At 44.8% G+C, this 18,568-nt stretch overlaps 4 protein-coding genes across 4 annotated transcripts; all 4 read right to left on the bottom strand.

Moving 5' to 3' along the window:
* Positions 1-5,633: 5,633 nt before the first annotated feature.
* Positions 5,634-8,063, bottom strand: LOC311242520 (protocadherin gamma-A11-like; the record flags this gene model as incomplete). The annotated part of the gene is made up of 1 exon (XM_084331479.1): positions 5,634-8,063. The coding sequence occupies one exon, from the start codon at positions 8,061-8,063 to the stop codon at positions 5,634-5,636; it is 2,430 nt and encodes an 809-aa protein (XP_084187605.1).
* Positions 8,064-8,637: 574 nt separating this feature from the next.
* Positions 8,638-11,052, bottom strand: LOC311242519 (protocadherin beta-16-like; the record flags this gene model as incomplete). The annotated part of the gene is made up of 1 exon (XM_084331478.1): positions 8,638-11,052. The coding sequence occupies one exon, from the start codon at positions 11,050-11,052 to the stop codon at positions 8,638-8,640; it is 2,415 nt and encodes an 804-aa protein (XP_084187604.1).
* Positions 11,053-12,257: 1,205 nt separating this feature from the next.
* Positions 12,258-14,678, bottom strand: LOC311242518 (protocadherin beta-16-like; the record flags this gene model as incomplete). Its single annotated transcript, XM_084331477.1, has 1 exon — positions 12,258-14,678. One exon carries the CDS (start codon positions 14,676-14,678, stop codon positions 12,258-12,260), a length of 2,421 nt encoding a protein of 806 aa, XP_084187603.1.
* Positions 14,679-15,882: 1,204 nt separating this feature from the next.
* Positions 15,883-18,303, bottom strand: LOC311242517 (protocadherin beta-16-like; the record flags this gene model as incomplete). Its single annotated transcript, XM_084331476.1, has 1 exon — positions 15,883-18,303. One exon carries the CDS (start codon positions 18,301-18,303, stop codon positions 15,883-15,885), a length of 2,421 nt encoding a protein of 806 aa, XP_084187602.1.
* Between the last annotated feature and the right edge of the window lie 265 nt (positions 18,304-18,568).

The raw sequence follows: 18,568 nt of genomic DNA, 5'->3' as shown, positions 1-18,568 counted from the left end.
ACAGAGAACAACAGCTGCTCACCAGACGGCTTGGCTCGGGAGGAAGTACGGTATAAACAAAAGCCTGTGGCTGTGTGAACCAGCCTGCTTCTCATCGTGCCACATCGTGCTGTAAGGTCAGGAAACCGCTGACCAGTAGCTGTGTGTGTGTTAGATCCAAAATGGATGCCGGTGACAGCCTCAAGGTGGATCCGATGAATGCTACCTATTGGCTACATATTCCTCAAAAGACTGAAATGCCAGATGTAGCTATTATGGATGAATGAAATTCAGATGGCCCAGAGAGACTTCCAATTTAGCTTTGATCTCTAAAATGGGTTTTTGCTGACGAGGGAAAATGGAAAGTTTCAAGGGAGAGGTTGGATTTCAAACATTTTAGACGAAGTCTCTTGTTGTATCCTCCTTCCCAACGGCACCAAGTAGCCGGTTGGTGTTCTGAATCCTATCAGAGACTGAGAGATGGAGGAACTGTGACAAACGCATGAAGCACGGCTCAAATGTCCCCCCTTACATCACAACACTTTTGGCATGGAATCGTGGAACATATTCTACACTTTCAAATGCCTGGTTGGTTCTCAGGGTTCCTCCAGTTTGTTCTGAACCGGGAAAAACTGCTCTTTCCTTTGATGCTTCCAACACCTGGAACGCCTTCCGACTGACTCCGAAGCTGAAGGGTTTTCCTTCTGTGGCTGTGTGTCGACTTGTAACTGTCTTAGCTGATTTTCTTTTATGGCTTATTTTTTATTTATTGTGCCTATATGACGTTTCTGATAAACTATGTCTTGTTTTGTAAGCCCATCGTCACTGTAAACGAGGGTAACCTCACTGTTATTTCAACGAGTTGTAATAAAGGTTTGAAATTTAAATGAAACAAGCTTTCAATATAGACGAATTTCAAAGCTGGTCCTGACTTATAACGACACAGAAATAAGCACCAGCATTCACAGGGGATCAACTTCTACGTGATTTTAATGAATAGGCAGCAGTGTACACATGCAGTCCAAATGGACCGGGGCCAGGTACCGCGGATGCCAAAACCACACCGGAAGAACCACCACCACCGCAAACACCGGCTGAACCATCCAGACACGGACGGAGGGGTGCACGGCTTGAACCATTCGGTGGCTGGGGAAAAGGGGGTGTGTGCGTGCGTGAGCTCTTGACCCCCGCGGAGACCATGTGGCCCACCACCAGGATTTACAGCCGTCAGTAACAGCCCTCCGCTAACGAGCCTGAGAACGGTGACTGAGGAGGTTCAAACGCGGGGGGAACAGGTAGAGTGGACACAGATGTGTGATGATGCTAATGACAACAGACTGCTTCCAGGGCCGTGGAGGTTCACACAATAAAACCAAGTGTCTGCCTCGTGTTGGAGGTTTACGAGCGGATTGTCCGCCATCGTTTTCACATGCAAACCTCCCCCCCCCCCTGAAGATCACCCAGAGTCCATTATCACACAGAGTCCATTATCACACAGAGTGAGTCCATTATCACACAGAGTCCATTATCACACAGAGTCCATTATCACACAGAGTCCATTATCACACAGCGTCCATTATCACACAGCGTCCATTATCACACAGAGTCCATTATCACCCAGAGTGAGTCCATTATCACACAGAGTCCATTATCACACAGAGTCCATTATTACACAGAGTCCATTATCACACAGAGTCCATTATCACACAGAGTCCATTATCACACAGAGTCCATTATCACACATAGTCCATTATCACACAGAGTCCATTATCACACAGAGTCCATTATCACCCAGAGTGAGTCCATTATCACACAGAGTCCATTATCACACAGAGTCCATTATCACACAGAGTCCAGTATCACACAGAGTCCATTATCACACAGAGTCCATTATCACACAGAGTCCATTATCACACAGAGTCCAGTATCACACAGAGTCCAGTATCACACAGAGTCCATTATCACACATAGTCCATTATCACACAGAGTCCATTATCACACAGAGTCCATTATCACACAGAGTCCATTATCACACAGAGTCCATTATCACACAGAGTCCATTATCACACAGAGTCCATTATCACACAGAGTGAGTCCATTATCACACAGAGTCCATTATCACACAGAGTCCATTATCACACAGAGTCCATTATCACACAGAGTCCATTATCACATAGAGTCCATTATCACACAGAGTGAGTCCATTATCACACAGAGTGAGTCCATTATCACACAGAGTCCATTATCACACAGAGTCCATTATCACACAGAGTGAGTCCATTATCACCCAGAGTCCATTATCACACAGAGTCCATTATCACACAGAGTCCATTATCACACAGAGTGAGTCCATTATCACCCAGAGTCCATTATCACCCAGAGTCCATTATCACCCAGAGTCCATTATCACACAGAGTGAGTCCATTATCACACAGAGTGAGTCCATTATCACAGAGAGTCCATTATCACACAGCCAAGTGATTGTGCAAGTGATTCCTCAGAAGACGACCAGATTGGTTAGAAACAGACGCGTTCTACTAAACAACCCTGAAAGGAAACCACACTCCAGTACCACAGACACGAAGAACCCCACAAGACTTCACCGACGCAGCCATGTGCCCTTCTGGCAGGTAAGAGACGGGGGGTGTAAATCTCAGTAAGTTTATGATGTAACCTAATAGACTGGCTTGGCTACTTCCTGACTGCGTCTCTCCCTCTGTGGTTAGTGTGTTACGGGGTGCATCTGAGAACCATATGGAGGATAATGCCTCCCCTGTGCCAGACTGTAAACATGAAGGGCCCGGGGGCCGCAGGACGCTAATGACCCCCGTGTGGCGCTGCCTGTTGTGGGGAGAGCATGGAGGCACCGCCACGGATACCTGGATCTGATGTCAAGGCCAGGTTAAAACTCTCTGAAACTCTCTGAAATCAGGGCAAAATTACTTGTTTTTCTGCATTTCTATGCATGCTGTGTTTCCCTAATGGAGAAAGATGGATGCTATCTCAATCATTATTATTGTCCTGTGACCCCAAACTACTCTGTAGATACTTAAAGTCTAGTTCTAAAAATGGGTATAGGCAGTAAAATAGTGGTACTGGTCCCTAATAGGAGCCTTTTCACAGCGGCCATTTTGACACTTCATGGCAGCTAGGTAAACAAAGGTGGTAATTATTAATAACATTAATTATGGTCACGTTCCATTTCGGTGTCTCACAGCCATTGCAGAGCCCTGACTGTGGCACAACTACCTGGAACGAGACCAAAATGTATGTTATATAAATTATACTTGTGTTTACCCTGCGATGCGACATGGCCGGTCAAAATGGCCGCTCTGAAATGGCACCAATAGAGAGGGGTGGACCCAACAGACAACATACATATAGTTTCATTTAGGGATTTAAAAAATAGATGATCATATACTATTCTATCACTTAATAAAACTGTGTCCTGGTTTCATTATCAGTTCAGGCTCCTGTTTCTATGTATTTTTGAAATCCTCTCTCTCTCTCTCTCTCTCTCTCTCTCTCTCTCTCTCTCTCTCTCTCTCTCTCACATACACCGCTTAAGCCCATGTCCTGCTTCCTCTCATCCCCTTGATATTAGTTATATAAGCCACTCTCTCTCTCCCTCCATCCTGCCCCTCCCTCTCTCCGCTCTCCTTCAAAGTCACCTACATTTCTCACCATGTCTGTCCCCTTTAGGGTGCAGTCAATCAGTTTAGCCCACATCTCGCCCTGTTCCACACATCCAGCTTCCCCTATAACCACCCCCCCCCCCCCCACCCCCCCCACCCTCCTTGCCTCAGCAGACAAAGGAGGATGCGGATCAAAATGGCTGCCGTGCATTGCGCACACAAACGCTGCACATGGGTGGTGGAGAGAGGGGCCAGTTACCATGCCGTCACCTCCCCTCCCCCACCCTCTCTCTCTCTCTACATCTCTCCTCTCCATCTCTCTCAGGCTCCCTACCGCTTCTCGCTCATCCTCTCTGCAGCCTAAAGCCTTCCTTCTATCATATTTCCCTACATGCCAGTCCTTCTCAATAACCCGTTCTCTACAGTTTCCCTGTATATTTTTGTGTTTTTTGTCTTTCCTCTCACCTCTTTCCCCTCTCGCTCTTTATTCTCTGTATGCACAGCCTGGTGCCAGGAATATAGCAGCTCTGTGTTAGAGGAGGAACTAGGTCACTGAGAAATATAGTGCACTGTGTGTGTGTGAGAGAGAGAGAGAGAGAGAGAGAGAGAGAGAGAGAGAGAGAGAGAGAGAGAGAGAGAGAGAGAGAGAGAGAGAGAGAGAGAGAGAGAGAGAGAGAGAGAGAGAGAGAGAGAGAGAGAGAGAGAGAGAGAGAGAGAGAGAGAGAGAGAGAGAGAGAGAGAGAGAGAGGAGAGAGAGAGAGAGAGAGAGGGAGGGAGAAAGAGAGAGAGAGCGAGAGGGAGAGAATCTCTGCAGTGATGCTTCTCTACAGTGGCAGCTCAGTTCCTTTTCTCCCACATGCCATATCCTGTACAGAATGTGTTGTGTTACATGTTAATCTATGGCAGAATATAACATTATTACACAGGGATATATACAATAGATAGGTCAAACATAGACTACTGTAGTACAATGAACACTACATTACTCGTTCATATACCAGACCTAGGCCGCCGGTGTGTACTGTACTGTACTTCCAAATAAATAATTGGCATCAACCTGAAGAAGTGCTGCAGGTATTCATGCTTCTACAGATATTAGACAACAAGGGGAGGATATTACAGAGCCATGGTGGAAGAGCTAAAACCAAACCCAGTCGCCCCTCGTGTCCCTCAGTCCCAGATCTATGCAAACCCCCCTGAGGATGAAGATATTCTCAGCCCGCTCATCCTCACACTGACACCGCTTGGCTGACGGCACGCCAGGGACAGAGAGGAATTGAACGCATCTCGAACAGTCTTTGAGAAAAGAACGAAACATGAAGACCACACCAACTGTAGTTTACCAAACTATACCAGCTACTTCACAATGCAAATAGCTGAACAAAATCTCAACTAATTTAACAAAATGTTTTGTTTGTCAAATAAAACTAATTTGGAAAAGTAGTTCAACTACATCCAAACTACATTGAGACAATCTGAGTCTGGAATCTTGTGTTTGATTTAGGGACCAGGGCAGGAACGGAGGGGACAGGGAGCAATTTATGAGAGGGAATCAGGAAAATGCATAGGCAATTTAAATGAATTATAGGGATTTATAGGGAAATGGTTTGTAATTAAAGCCCCATGGAATGATGTAGATGGAAATGTATCAATACATTGTCTTATAAGGACTGCTATACCTTATCATTTAATTGAGCTGTAATTAACACAAAGGATTCAATGTCCCCCGATGACATCATCTGGTGGCCATATTCAAACTAATTTGAATAACAAACTAAATGAATATGGGCAAAACTGTTTAAAATGTGTCCCACAATTTGGCTGCTTCTCTTAAAGGGGTACTTCACCAAAAAACAATGCTGATTTAAAAGAAAGAGAGAGAGGGAGAGAGAGAGAGAGAGAGTTCAAGGCAACTTTATATTGATGTCGCTGTCCATGGTACTGAAAATATTATGAATGAATCAAAACGTTTGGGCTACTTGTTTTGTATGTACGAAAATAACAGCATTAGCTAATAAACTACAGCATCCTAACCTCTAGAGGAGAGTCTGGTTCGTCCAGGATGCTCTTCTCACTCTGGATCCGCTGCATCGTCCCTGTAGAACTGGGGTCCATTATGAGAATGTTCTGACTACCAGCCATGCCGAACTTACAGTCACTCTTCCTGGAGTCAGTCGTCCTGCACACCTCGTAATTGTACACATGCGGGAGAGTCCCTGTCCCCAAAGTGTCTGAGTAACGCGGTGGATAATATGGAATCACCGGGAGACCGGAATGATAGAGGACGCGAGACTGTCTCCATCTGTATATTTTCACTGATATAATAACCACTAAACACGTGATGAAGAGAAAGGAAACTACAGCCAAAGCCAAGACTAAGAAGAAAGTCAGGTTGTCATTGTACTCCTTGTCGTGCGTAAAGTCAGTGAACTCCGAGAGCACTTCCGGGAAGCTGTCGGCCACCGCCACGTTAACATTGACTGTAGCTGAACGAGAGGGCTGTCCGTTGTCCTCCACTACAACAGTCAGCCTTTGTTTCACAGCATCTTTATCAGTGACTTGGCGGATAGTTCTTATTTCTCCATTCTGTAAGCCCACTTCAAACAGCGCCCTGTCTGTGGCTTTCTGTAGTTTATAGGAGAGCCAGGCATTCTGTCCAGAGTCCACATCAACAGCCACCACTTTAGTGACCAGATAGCCCACATCTGCTGAACGAGGCACCATTTCAGCCACCAGAGAGCCGCCAGTCTGGACTGGGTACAGAACCTGAGGTGCGTTGTCGTTCTGGTCCTGGATCAGTATTTTCACAGTCACGTTGCTACTGAGTGGAGGGGAGCCTCCATCCTGTGCTTTAATTTGAATGTGGAACTCTTTCGTTTGCTCATAATCGAAAGAACGCACGGCAAGAACCTCTCCGCTCTCTGCATTCACTGAGAAGTAAGCCAAGGCCGAGATTCCATTCATCTGACTGTCTTCAAGGAAATAGGAAATGCGTGCGTTGTTGCCAGAGTCTCTGTCACTCGCTTTTACTGAACATATTGTCAATCCAGGCGAGTTATTTTCAAGGGTGTAAGCAGTGTAGGACTGGAGCGGGAAAAGAGGGGCGTTGTCATTGACGTCTGATATTTTTACAGTTATCGTTTTGTTTGTGGAATAGGGGGGCGTCCCCCCATCCGTTGCAGTTATCGTTATATTATATTCTGGCACCGTTTCCCGATCCAAAACCTCATCAGACACCAAGCTATAAAAATTTACGGAGGATGACTTTATTTTGAAAGGTAAATCTGGACTGATATGACATTTGACTTGCCCATTTTTACCGGAGTCCAAATCTTTAATGTTTAACATCGCTATAACAGTCTCTGGTGCTGAATCCTCGGGTATAGGGTTTGAGAAGGAAATAATACTAATAACAGGGGCGTTGTCATTTACGTCAGTCATTTCAATCAGCACCTTGCTTGTGTCTGTCAAGCCCCCTTTGTCTTTTGCCTCCACGTTTAACTCATACTGCTTCCATTTCTCGAAATCTAAAATGCCATTTACCGTGATATCTCCTGAAAATCTGTCAATATTGAAAAGGTCCGACGCGCTACCTGTACTTTGTGAAAACAAATACGTTACCTCCCCATTAGTACCGTGGTCCTTGTCGGTTGCACTTACTGTCAAGACAGTAGTGTCCTTCAACGCGTTTTCCGGTAACGCCGCTCTATATACCGACTGGCTAAATACAGGAGAGTTATCATTTGCATCTAAGACAAGGACGGTAATTTTCACAGAACCATGTTTCTGGGGGGTTCCGCCATCGTGTGCAGTCAACGTGAGCTTATGCTCCTCGCCCTTTTCTCTGTCAAGAGATGTCTGCAACACCATTTCTACGTATTTAGTACCGTCTGGGCGAGAAATAGTGTTCAATTTGAAGTGATCAGTAGGATTAAGTGTGTATGTTTGCAGTGTATTTTTCCCTACATCGGGATCTTCAGCGCTACCTAAAGAAAACCGGGCACCGAGAGGCGCAGATTCACTAATCTCGAAATGTATTTCTTTCCTGGCGAACAAAGGAGCGTTGTCGTTTATATCCAATATCTCCACGTCTATTCGATGCAGCTCCATTGGATTTTCCAGTATGATCTGGAAGTGCAGCGAGCAGGGGGCCACCTGACCGCACAGCTGCTCTCGGTCCATCCGCTCTCTCACCACCAGCGTCCCTTTGTCCGCATTCAGACCGACGTACTCACTGCTGTCCTCGGTAAATATCCGAGCCCGGCCGGATCTCAGCCTTTTAACATCCAAACCCAGGTCCTGGACGATATTCCCCACGACCGAGCCCGTCGCCATCTCCTCGGGAATGGAGTAACGGACCTGCCCGCGCGCCACCTCTGCGGCAAAAGCGCAGAGAAGGAGCAAACGCGCGACAATTCGCCTCGCACGACGGAAGCGATTAACACCCATCCTAATTAGAAGGGAAGCCCCCGTGAAATAACGGGGATATCAAAAACATCAGAGTCTCGAATGAAACAAGCGCTGTGTCTTCTTCTTTGTGAGCCTAGTTCGTTTGATATGCGCACTAGAGACAGAGGAGGAGGAGGAGGACCTTTGCAATGAGCCATCTTCTCCTCACACTAACCAACAGCGGCACTTAGAGACCAGAAATAATATTGTAGCCGTTTCTCAGACTACAAAAATAACCACATCTCAACTTAATTTGAACTGTACCCATTGAACATGTTTAAGGGTCGCGTTGAAGCGAGCGATGGACACATATTTAATGTTCAAGAACACCTACAACTATTATGGGATGTGAGACAACATCAGAAAATACTATGTGAGAGAGAGAGAGAGAGAGAGAGAGAGAGAGAGAGAGAGAGAGAGAGAGAGAGAGAGAGAGAGAGAGAGAGAGAGAGATATGCATTGCTTCAGTTTATATTGGTGTCGCTGTCCCTGGTCCTGAAAGTAATGTGGCTGTAAAATAACTCGATTAAAGCAGTTCATTCTCCCATGGAAAAAACGTGTAGAATATGATTAGCTACACAATTCTAACCTCTAGAGGAGAGTCTGGTTCGTCCAGGATGCTCTTTTCACTCTGGATCCGCTGCATCGTCCCTGTAGAACTGGGGTCCATTATCAGAATGTTCTGACTACCAGCCATGCCGAACTTACAGTCACTCTTCCTGGAGTCAGTCGTCCTGCACACCTCGTAATTGTACACATGCGGGAGAGTCCCTGTCCCCAAAGTGTCTGAGTAACGCGGTGGATAATATGGAATCACCGGGAGACCGGAATGATAGAGGACGCGAGACTGTCTCCATCTGTATATCTTCACTGATATAATAACCACTAAACACGTGATGAAGAGAAAGGAAACTACAGCCAAAGCCAAGACTAAGAAGAAAGTCAGGTTGTCATTGTACTCCTTGTCGTACGTAAAGTCAGTGAACTCCGAGAGCACTTCCGGGAAGCTGTCGGCCACCGCCACGTTAACATTGACTGTAGCTGAACGAGAGGGCTGTCCGTTGTCCTCCACTACAACAGTCAGCCTTTGTTTCACAGCATCTTTATCAGTGACTTGGCGGATAGTTCTTATTTCTCCATTCTGTAAGCCCACTTCAAACAGCGCCCTGTCTGTGGCTTTCTGTAGTTTATAGGAGAGCCAGGCATTCTGTCCAGAGTCCACATCAACAGCCACCACTTTAGTGACCAGATAGCCCACATCTGCTGAACGAGGCACCATTTCAGCCACCAGAGAGCCGCCAGTCTGGACTGGGTACAGAACCTGAGGTGCGTTGTCGTTCTGGTCCTGGATCAGTATTTTCACAGTCACGTTGCTACTGAGTGGAGGGGAGCCTCCATCCTGCGCTTTGACGTGGAACTGGAAATCCTTGATCTGCTCGTAGTCAAAAGAGCGCACAGCATGGATGACTCCACTATCAGCACTAACGGACACATATGAGGAGATGGACACTCCGTAAAGCGAGGAGTCCTCCAGTATGTAAGAAACACGGGCGTTCTGGTTCCAGTCAGCGTCTCTGGCTTTCACTGTGAATATAGAGAGGCCAGGTGTGTTGTTTTCTACAATGTAGGCCTCATATGAGCTCCTTTCAAAGACAGGTGCGTTGTCATTCACATCTGAGATCTGTAAGGTGAGAGTGACGCTGCTGGAGAGCGAGGGCACTCCCTCATCAGAGCACGTGACACTGATGTTATACTCAGAGGCTCTCTCTCGGTCCAAATCACTGTCCGTCACTAAATTAAAGAAACTGTTTGCTGTCGACTTCAGCACGAAAGGAATATTGTCATCTATTGAACAGATGACCTTCCCGTTTTCATTAGAGTCCGGATCTTGCACATTCATCATTGTCACTATTGTGCCAGGTTTTATGTCCTCACTTATAATAGCAGACTTAGTCATTACGCTTATGATCGGTGTGTTATCATTGGTATCAATTACTTCAACTATCACCTTGCAGGAATCTGTAAGCCCGCCGTCATCGCTGGCCTGTACACGTATTTGGTATTGTCTGGCTTTTTCAAAATCAATATTGCCTATCAACCTAATTTCGCCACTTTCACCGTTTATGTCAAACAAGTCATTTATTTCATCAATTGATTTAGAAATTGAAAATGTAACTTTACCGTTTGACCCTTCATCTGAATCTGAAGCGCTGACCGTCACCACTACTGTGCCCTTTGGCGAGTTCTCTCGTATCTGCGCCTTGTACGTTGACTGAGAAAACGAAGGAGCATTGTCGTTTACATCCAACACAGTGACGTGTATTTGCACGGTTCCAGATAATTTCGGCTCCCCGCCATCGATAGCAGTTAATACCAACGATACATGTTCCCGTTTCTCCCTATCCAAAGGTTTCTGTAAAACCATTTCGACTGTCTTTTCGCCATCTGGCTGATTTTGAAATTTTAAAATGAAGTGATCGGTTGGCTTCAATGAATAGCTTTGAATGCCGTTGACACCGACGTCTAGATCCATTGCTCTCTCCAAAACGAATTTTGCCCCAGTAACGGCTGATTCGCTGATTCTAAATATCATGTCGCTACTTTTGAAAACAGGCAAATTGTCATTTACATCTGTTATCTCGACGGTTATACTGTACAGTTCCATCGGGTTTTCGAGAATGATCTGAAAATGTAAAGCGCAAGGCGTCGTCTGTCCGCAGAGCGCCTCTCTGTCTATTCTCTCTTTGATAAGGAGGACTCCTCTTTCTTTATTCAGCTCGATGTATTCTGCACTGTCTCCGGTATAAACACGAGCTTTGCCTGATTTCAGTCTCTTTACATCTAAACCTAAATCCTGAGCTATGTTACCGACTAAAGAGCCTTTCGCCATTTCCTCAGGAACGGAGTAACTGACCTGCCCGAGCGCTGAACCGAGAGAGAGGACCGAGATAAACAACAGTACTTGCCGTCTCATTGTTCTGTCCGACATTTTGCTCCGATAATGCCAGCCGAAAACTGATTATAATTCCGTCCGATCACAATTGCGTCAGAAATCACTGCCAGATATCAAGAAGAAATAGCCCATAATCCATAATGTAGGGACAAAGAAAAAACACAGCTGGGGTTTCTCCTGTTCTCCTTTCTCCGTAACATGGATTGTGCTTCTGCGCCTGTCTCTTTCTCTGACAAAATCGAGATGAGAGGGGCGGTACAGTTGAGGATGTGCTTAAAACTACAACACGCTGGCCAACAGCGGCCCTCTGAGTTCACAATACAAAATTACAGGAAATACAATGAAGTAGAGCTGAGTTCGTGCAAAACAAACGTTATTGATCAGGAGGGGAAAGTCAGGGGAAGCACATTTACTCCCCTATTAAAAATAGTATACATATACATAAAACGAAGTTTGATTGGGGTTGTTTGAGTGTTTGATACAGAAAAACTAAATTGGATACTCAAGAAACGCAGGAGGAAGTAAAACACTTGTTATAATAACAGTAGTTTATAATAGAATGTAGGCATATACACTGTAAAAACGGAGCGTCGTCTGGTAATTTTTTAACTATCAGCTAATTTTATTCAACCAAAACTGTGTAAAATGCAATTCATAAATGGTTCAAATTCATTGAATTCAGCTCAATTGGATTTCAAATGGCACATAGTCTTTTTTATAATGTATAGGTTACTAATAATTATTTAATAAATATTAATTAACCCCAATCCCAATTTTTACATTGTATGGGGCAGTGCGGAGAGAATAAAATGTAAGATACCAAATTTGAAGATGAATCTATTGCTGCAGTGGCATGTTTCGACTTGAAGTAATTTAGAAAAATAGTAATATTCGAACCGCTACATTGGAGACATTTGGTGAAAGTGAGAGACATACTGTAGAGAGAAATATTATAGCTTTATATTGCTGTCGCTGTCCGCGGTGCTGAAAGTATGAGGACCCACGAAAATAAGAATTTAGAAAATTCGTTTTCTACGTAGGGAAAGAAAGTCATTGATGTCTAACCTCACTAACACGAAAATCATATAACTGCATCAACCAGGAAGTAAGGTATCTGTGGGCAAATGACTGAGATGGCATCTATAAAAAGCCATTATGTCGCTGTCCGAGGTGCTGAAATAGATAACGGCTTGTTCAAAGTCAGCAAGCAATTAGGGCAAAAACATGATATGCATATACAATCACCGTGACATCATTCTAACCTCTAGAGGAGAGTCTGGTTCGTCCAGGATGCTCTTTTCACTCTGGATCCGCTGCATCGTCCCTGTAGAACTGGGGTCCATTATCAGAATGTTCTGACTACCAGCCATGCCGAACTTACAGTCACTCTTCCTGGAGTCAGTCGTCCTGCACACCTCGTAATTGTACACATGCGGGAGAGTCCCTGTCCCCAAAGTGTCTGAGTAACGCGGTGGATAATATGGAATCACCGGGAGACCGGAATGATAGAGGACGCGAGACTGTCTCCATCTGTATATCTTCACTGATATAATAACCACTAAACACGTGATGAAGAGAAAGGAAACTACAGCCAAAGCCAAGACTAAGAAGAAAGTCAGGTTGTCATTGTACTCCTTGTCGTGCGTAAAGTCAGTGAACTCCGAGAGCACTTCCGGGAAGCTGTCGGCCACCGCCACGTTAACATTGACTGTAGCTGAACGAGAGGGCTGTCCGTTGTCCTCCACTACAACAGTCAGCCTTTGTTTCACAGCATCTTTATCAGTGACTTGGCGGATAGTTCTTATTTCTCCATTCTGTAAGCCCACTTCAAACAGCGCCCTGTCTGTGGCTTTCTGTAGTTTATAGGAGAGCCAGGCATTCTGTCCAGAGTCCACATCAATAGCCACCACCTTAGTGACCAGATAGCCCACATCTGCTGAACGAGGCACCATTTCAGCCACCAGAGAGCCGCCAGTCTGGACTGGGTACAGAACCTGAGGTGCGTTGTCGTTCTGGTCCTGGATCAGTATTTTCACAGTCACGTTGCTACTGAGTGGAGGGGAGCCTCCATCCTGTGCTTTGACGCGGAACTGGAAATCCTTGATCTGCTCGTAGTCAAAGGAGCGCACTGCATGGATGACTCCACTATCAGCACTAACGGACACATATGAGGAGACGGACACTCCGTTAACCGAGGAGTCCTCCAGTATGTAAGAAACACGGGCATTCTGGTTCCAGTCAGCGTCTCTGGCTTTCACTGTGAATATAGAGAGGCCAGGTGTGTTGTTTTCTACAATGTAGGCCTCATATGAGCTCCTCTCAAAGACAGGCGCGTTGTCATTCACATCTGAGATCTGTAAGGTGAGAGTGACGCTGCTGGAGAGCGAGGGCACTCCCTCATCAGAGCACGTGACACTGATGTTATACTCAGAGGCTCTCTCTCGGTCCAAATCACTGTCTGTCACTAAATTAAAGAAACTGTTTGCTGTCGACTTCAGCACAAAAGGAATATTGTCATCTATTGAACAGATGACCTTCCCGTTTTCATTAGAGTCCGGATCTTGCACATTCATCATTGTCACTATTGTGCCAGGTTTTATGTCCTCACTTATAATAGCAGACTTCGTCATTACGTTTATGATCGGTGTGTTATCATTGGTATCAATTACTTCAACTATCACCTTGCAGGAATCTGTAAGCCCGCCGTCATCGCTGGCCTGTACATGTATTTGGTATTGTCGGGATTTTTCAAAATCAATATTGCCTATCAACCTAATTTCGCCGCTATCTCCGTTTATGTCAAACAAGTCGTTTATTTCATCAATTGATTTAGAAATCGAAAATGTAACTTTACCATATGACCCTTCATCTGAATCTGAAGCGCTGACCGTCACCACTACTGTGCCCTTTGGCGAGTTCTCTCGTATCTGTGCCTTGTACGTTGACTGAGAAAACGCAGGAGCGTTGTCGTTTGCATCCAACACAGTGACGTGTATTTGCACGGTTCCAGATAAATGCGGCTCCCCGCCATCTATAGCAGTTAATACCAATGATATATGTTCCCGTTCCTCTCTATCCAAAGGTTTCTGTAAAACCATTTCAACTCTCTTTCCACCATCTGGCTGAGTTTGCAATTTTAAACTGAAGTGATCAGTCGGCTTCAATGAATAGCTTTGAATACCGTTGATACCGACGTCTAGATCCATTGCTCTCTCCAAAACGAATTTTGTGCCAGTAATGGCTGATTCGCTGATTCTAAATATCATGTCGCTACTTTTGAAAACAGGCAAATTGTCATTTACATCTGTTATCTCGACGGTTATACTGTACAGTTCCATCGGGTTTTCGAGAATGATCTGGAAATGTAAAGCGCAAGGCGTCGTCTGTCCGCAGAGCGCCTCTCTGTCTATTCTCTCTTTGATAAGGAGGACTCCTCTTTCTTTATTCAGCTCGATGTATTCAGCGCTGCCTCCTGTATAAACACGAGCTTTGCCTGATTTCAGTCGTTTCACATCTAAACCTAAATCCTGAGCTATGTTACCGACTAAAGAGCCTTTCGCCATTTCCTCAGGAACAGAGTAACTGACCTGCCCGAGCGCTGAACCGAGAGAGAGGACCGAGATAAACAACAGTACTTGCCGTCTCATTGTTCTGTCCGACATTTTGCTCGGATAATGCCAGCCGAAAACTGATTATAATTCCGTCCGATCACAATTGCATCAGAAATCACTGCCAGATATCAAGAAGAAATAGCCCATAATCCATAATGTAGGGACAAAAAAAATAATCACAGCTGGGTTTTCTCCTGTTCTCCTTTCTCCGTAACATGGATTGTGCATTCTGCGTCTGTCTCTTTCTCTCACAAAATCGAGATGAGAGGGGCGGTACAGTTGAGGATGTGCTTAAAACTACAACACGCTGGCCAACAGCGGCCCTCTGAGTTCACAATACAAAATTACAGGAAATACAATGAAGTAGAGCTGAGTTTGTGCAAAACAAACGTTATTGATCAGGAGGGGAAAGTCAGGGCAAGCACATTTACTCCCCTATAAAAATAGTATACATATACATAAAACTAAGTTTGATTGTGGTTGTTTGAGTGTTTGATACAGACAAACTAAATTGGATACTCAAGAAACGCAGGAGGAAGTAAAACACTTGTTATAATAACAGTAGTTTATAATAGAATGTAGGCATATACACTGTAAAAACTGAGCGTCATCTGGTAATTTTTTAACTATCAGCTAATTTTATTCAACCAAAACTGTGTAAAATGCAATTCATAAATGGTTCAAATTCATTGAATTCAGCTCAATTGGATTTCAAATGGCACAGTCTTTTTTATAATGTATAGGTTACTAATAATTATTTAATAAATATTAATTAACCCCAATCCCAATTTTTACATTGTATGGGGCAGTGTGGAGAGAATAAAATGTAAGATACCAAATTTGAAGATTAATCTATTGCTGCAGTGGCATGTTTCGACTTGAAGTAATTTAGAAAAATAGTAATATTCGAACCGCTACATTGGAGACATTTGGTGAAAGTGAGAGACATACTGTAGAGAGAAAGATTATAGCTTTATATTGCTGTCGCTGTCCGCAGTGCTGAAAGTATGAGGACCCCGAAAATAAGAATTTAGAAAATTCGTTTTCTACGTAGGGAAAGAAAGGCATTGATGTCTAAGCTCACTAACACGAAAATCATATAACTGCATCAACCAGGAAGTAAGGTATCTGTGGGAAAATGACTGAGATGGCATCTATAAAAAGCCATTATGTCGCTGTCCGAGGTGCTGAAATAGATAAAGGCTGGTTCAAAGTGACCAAGCAATTAGGGCAATAACTTGATATGCATATACAATCACTGTGACATCATTCTAACCTCTAGAGGAGAGTCTGGTTCATCCAGGATGCTCTTTTCACTCTGGATCCGCTGCATCGTCCCTGTAGTACTGGGGTCCATTATCAGAATGTTCTGACTACCAGCCATGCCGAACTTACAGTCACTCTTCCTGGAGTCAGTCGTCCTGCACACCTCGTAATTGTACACATGCGGGAGAGTCCCTGTCCCCAAAGTGTCTGAGTAACGCGGTGGATAATATGGAATCACCGGGAGACCGGAATGATAGAGGACGCGAGACTGTCTCCATCTGTATATCTTCACTGATATAATAACCACTAAACACGTGATGAAGAGAAAGGAAACTACAGCCAAAGCCAAGACTAAGAAGAAAGTCAGGTTGTCATTGTACTCCTTGTCGTGCGTAAAGTCAGTGAACTCCGAGAGCACTTCCGGGAAGCTGTCGGCCACCGCCACGTTAACATTGACTGTAGCTGAACGAGAGGGCTGTCCGTTGTCCTCCACTACAACAGTCAGCCTTTGTTTCACAGCATCTTTATCAGTGACTTGGCGGATAGTTCTTATTTCTCCATTCTGTAAGCCCACTTCAAACAGCGCCCTGTCTGTGGCTTTCTGTAGTTTATAGGAGAGCCAGGCATTCTGTCCAGAGTCCACATCAACAGCCACCACTTTAGTGACCAGATAGCCCACATCTGCTGAACGAGGCACCATTTCAGCCACCAGAGAGCCGCCAGTCTGGACTGGGTACAGAACCTGAGGTGCGTTGTCGTTCTGGTCCTGGATCAGTATTTTCACAGTCACGTTGCTACTGAGTGGAGGGGAGCCTCCATCCTGCGCTTTGACGCGGAACTGGAAGTCCTTGATCTGCTCGTAGTCAAAAGAGCGCACTGCATGGATGACTCCACTATCAGCACTAACGGACACATATGAGGAGACGGACACTCCCTTAACCGAGGAGTCCTCCAGTATGTAAGAAACACAGGCGTTCTGGTTCCAGTCAGCATCTCTGGCTTTCACTGTGAATATAGAGAGGCCAGGTGTGTTGTTTTCTACAATGTAGGCCTCATATGAGCTCCTCTCAAAGACAGGCGCGTTGTCATTCACATCTGAGATCTGTAAGGTGAGAGTGACGCTGCTGGAGAGCGAGGGCACTCCCTCATCAGAGCACGTGACACTGATGTTATACTCAGAGGCTCTCTCTCGGTCCAAATCACTGTCTGTCACTAAATTAAAGAAACTGTTTGCTGTCGACTTCAGCACAAAAGGAATATTGTCATCTATTGAACAGATGACCTTCCCGTTTTCATTAGAGTCCGGATCTTGCACATTCATCATTGTCACTATTGTGCCAGGTTTTATGTCCTCACTTATAATAGCAGACTTCGTCATTACGTTTATGATCGGTGTGTTATCATTGGAATCAACTACTTCAACTATCACCTTGCAGGAATCTGTAAGCCCGCCGTCATCGCTGGCCTGTACATGTATTTGGTATTGTCTGGCTTTTTCAAAGTCAATATTGCCTATCAACCTAATTTCGCCGCTATCTCCGTTTATGTCAAACAAGTCGTTTATTTCATCAATCGATTTAGAAATCGAAAATGTAACTTTACCGTTTGACCCTTCATCTGAATCTGAAGCGCTGACCGTCACCACTACTGTGCCCTTTGGCGAGTTCTCTCGTATCTGTGCCTTGTACGTTGACTGAGAAAACAAAGGAGCGTTGTCGTTTACATCCAACACAGTGACGTGTATTTGCACGGTTCCAGATAATTTCGGCTCCCCGCCATCTATAGCAGTTAATACCAATGATATATGTTCCTGTTTCTCCCTATCCAAAGGTTTCTGTAAAACCATTTCGACTGTCTTTCCGCCATCTGGCTGATTCTGCAATTTTAAACTGAAGTGATCGGTCGGCTTCAACGAATAGCTTTGAATGCCGTTGATACCGACGTCTAGATCCATTGCTCTCTCCAAAACGAATTTTGCACCAGTAACTGCTGATTCGCTGATTCTAAATATCATGTCGCTACTTTTGAAAACAGGCAAATTGTCATTTACATCTGTTATCTCGACGGTTATACTGTACAGTTCCATCGGGTTTTCGAGAATGATCTGAAAATGTAAAGCGCAAGGCGTCGTCTGTCCGCAGAGCGCCTCTCTATCTATTCTCTCTTTGATAAGGAGGACTCCTCTTTCTTTATTCAGCTCGATGTATTCTGCACTGTCTCCGGTATAAACACGAGCTTTGCCTGATTTCAGTCTCTTTACATCTAAACCTAAATCCTGAGCTATGTTACCGACTAAAGAGCCTTTCATCATTTCCTCAGGAACGGAGTAACTGACCTGCCCGAGCGCTGAACCGAGAGAGAGGACCGAGATAAACAACAGTACTTGCCGTCTCATTGTTCTGTCCGACATTTTGCTCGGATAATGCCAGCCGAAAACTGATTATAATTCCGTCCGATCACAATTGCATCAGAAATCACTGCCAGATATCAAGAAGAAATAGCCCATAATCCATAATGTAGGGACAAAGAAAAAACACAGCTGGGGTTTCTCCTGTTCTCCTTTCTCCGTAACATGGATTGTGCATTCTGCGTCTGTCTCTTTCTCTCACAAAATCGAGATGAGAGGGGCGGTACAGTTGAGGATGTGCTTAAAACTACAACACGCTGGCCAACAG

The sequence above is a fragment of the Notolepis coatsorum genome, assembly GCF_963971535.1.
Source record: "Notolepis coatsorum genome assembly, chromosome: 16".
Classification (NCBI taxonomy): domain Eukaryota; kingdom Metazoa; phylum Chordata; class Actinopteri; order Aulopiformes; family Paralepididae; genus Notolepis; species Notolepis coatsorum.
This window is presented reverse-complemented; position numbering and strand designations above follow the sequence as displayed.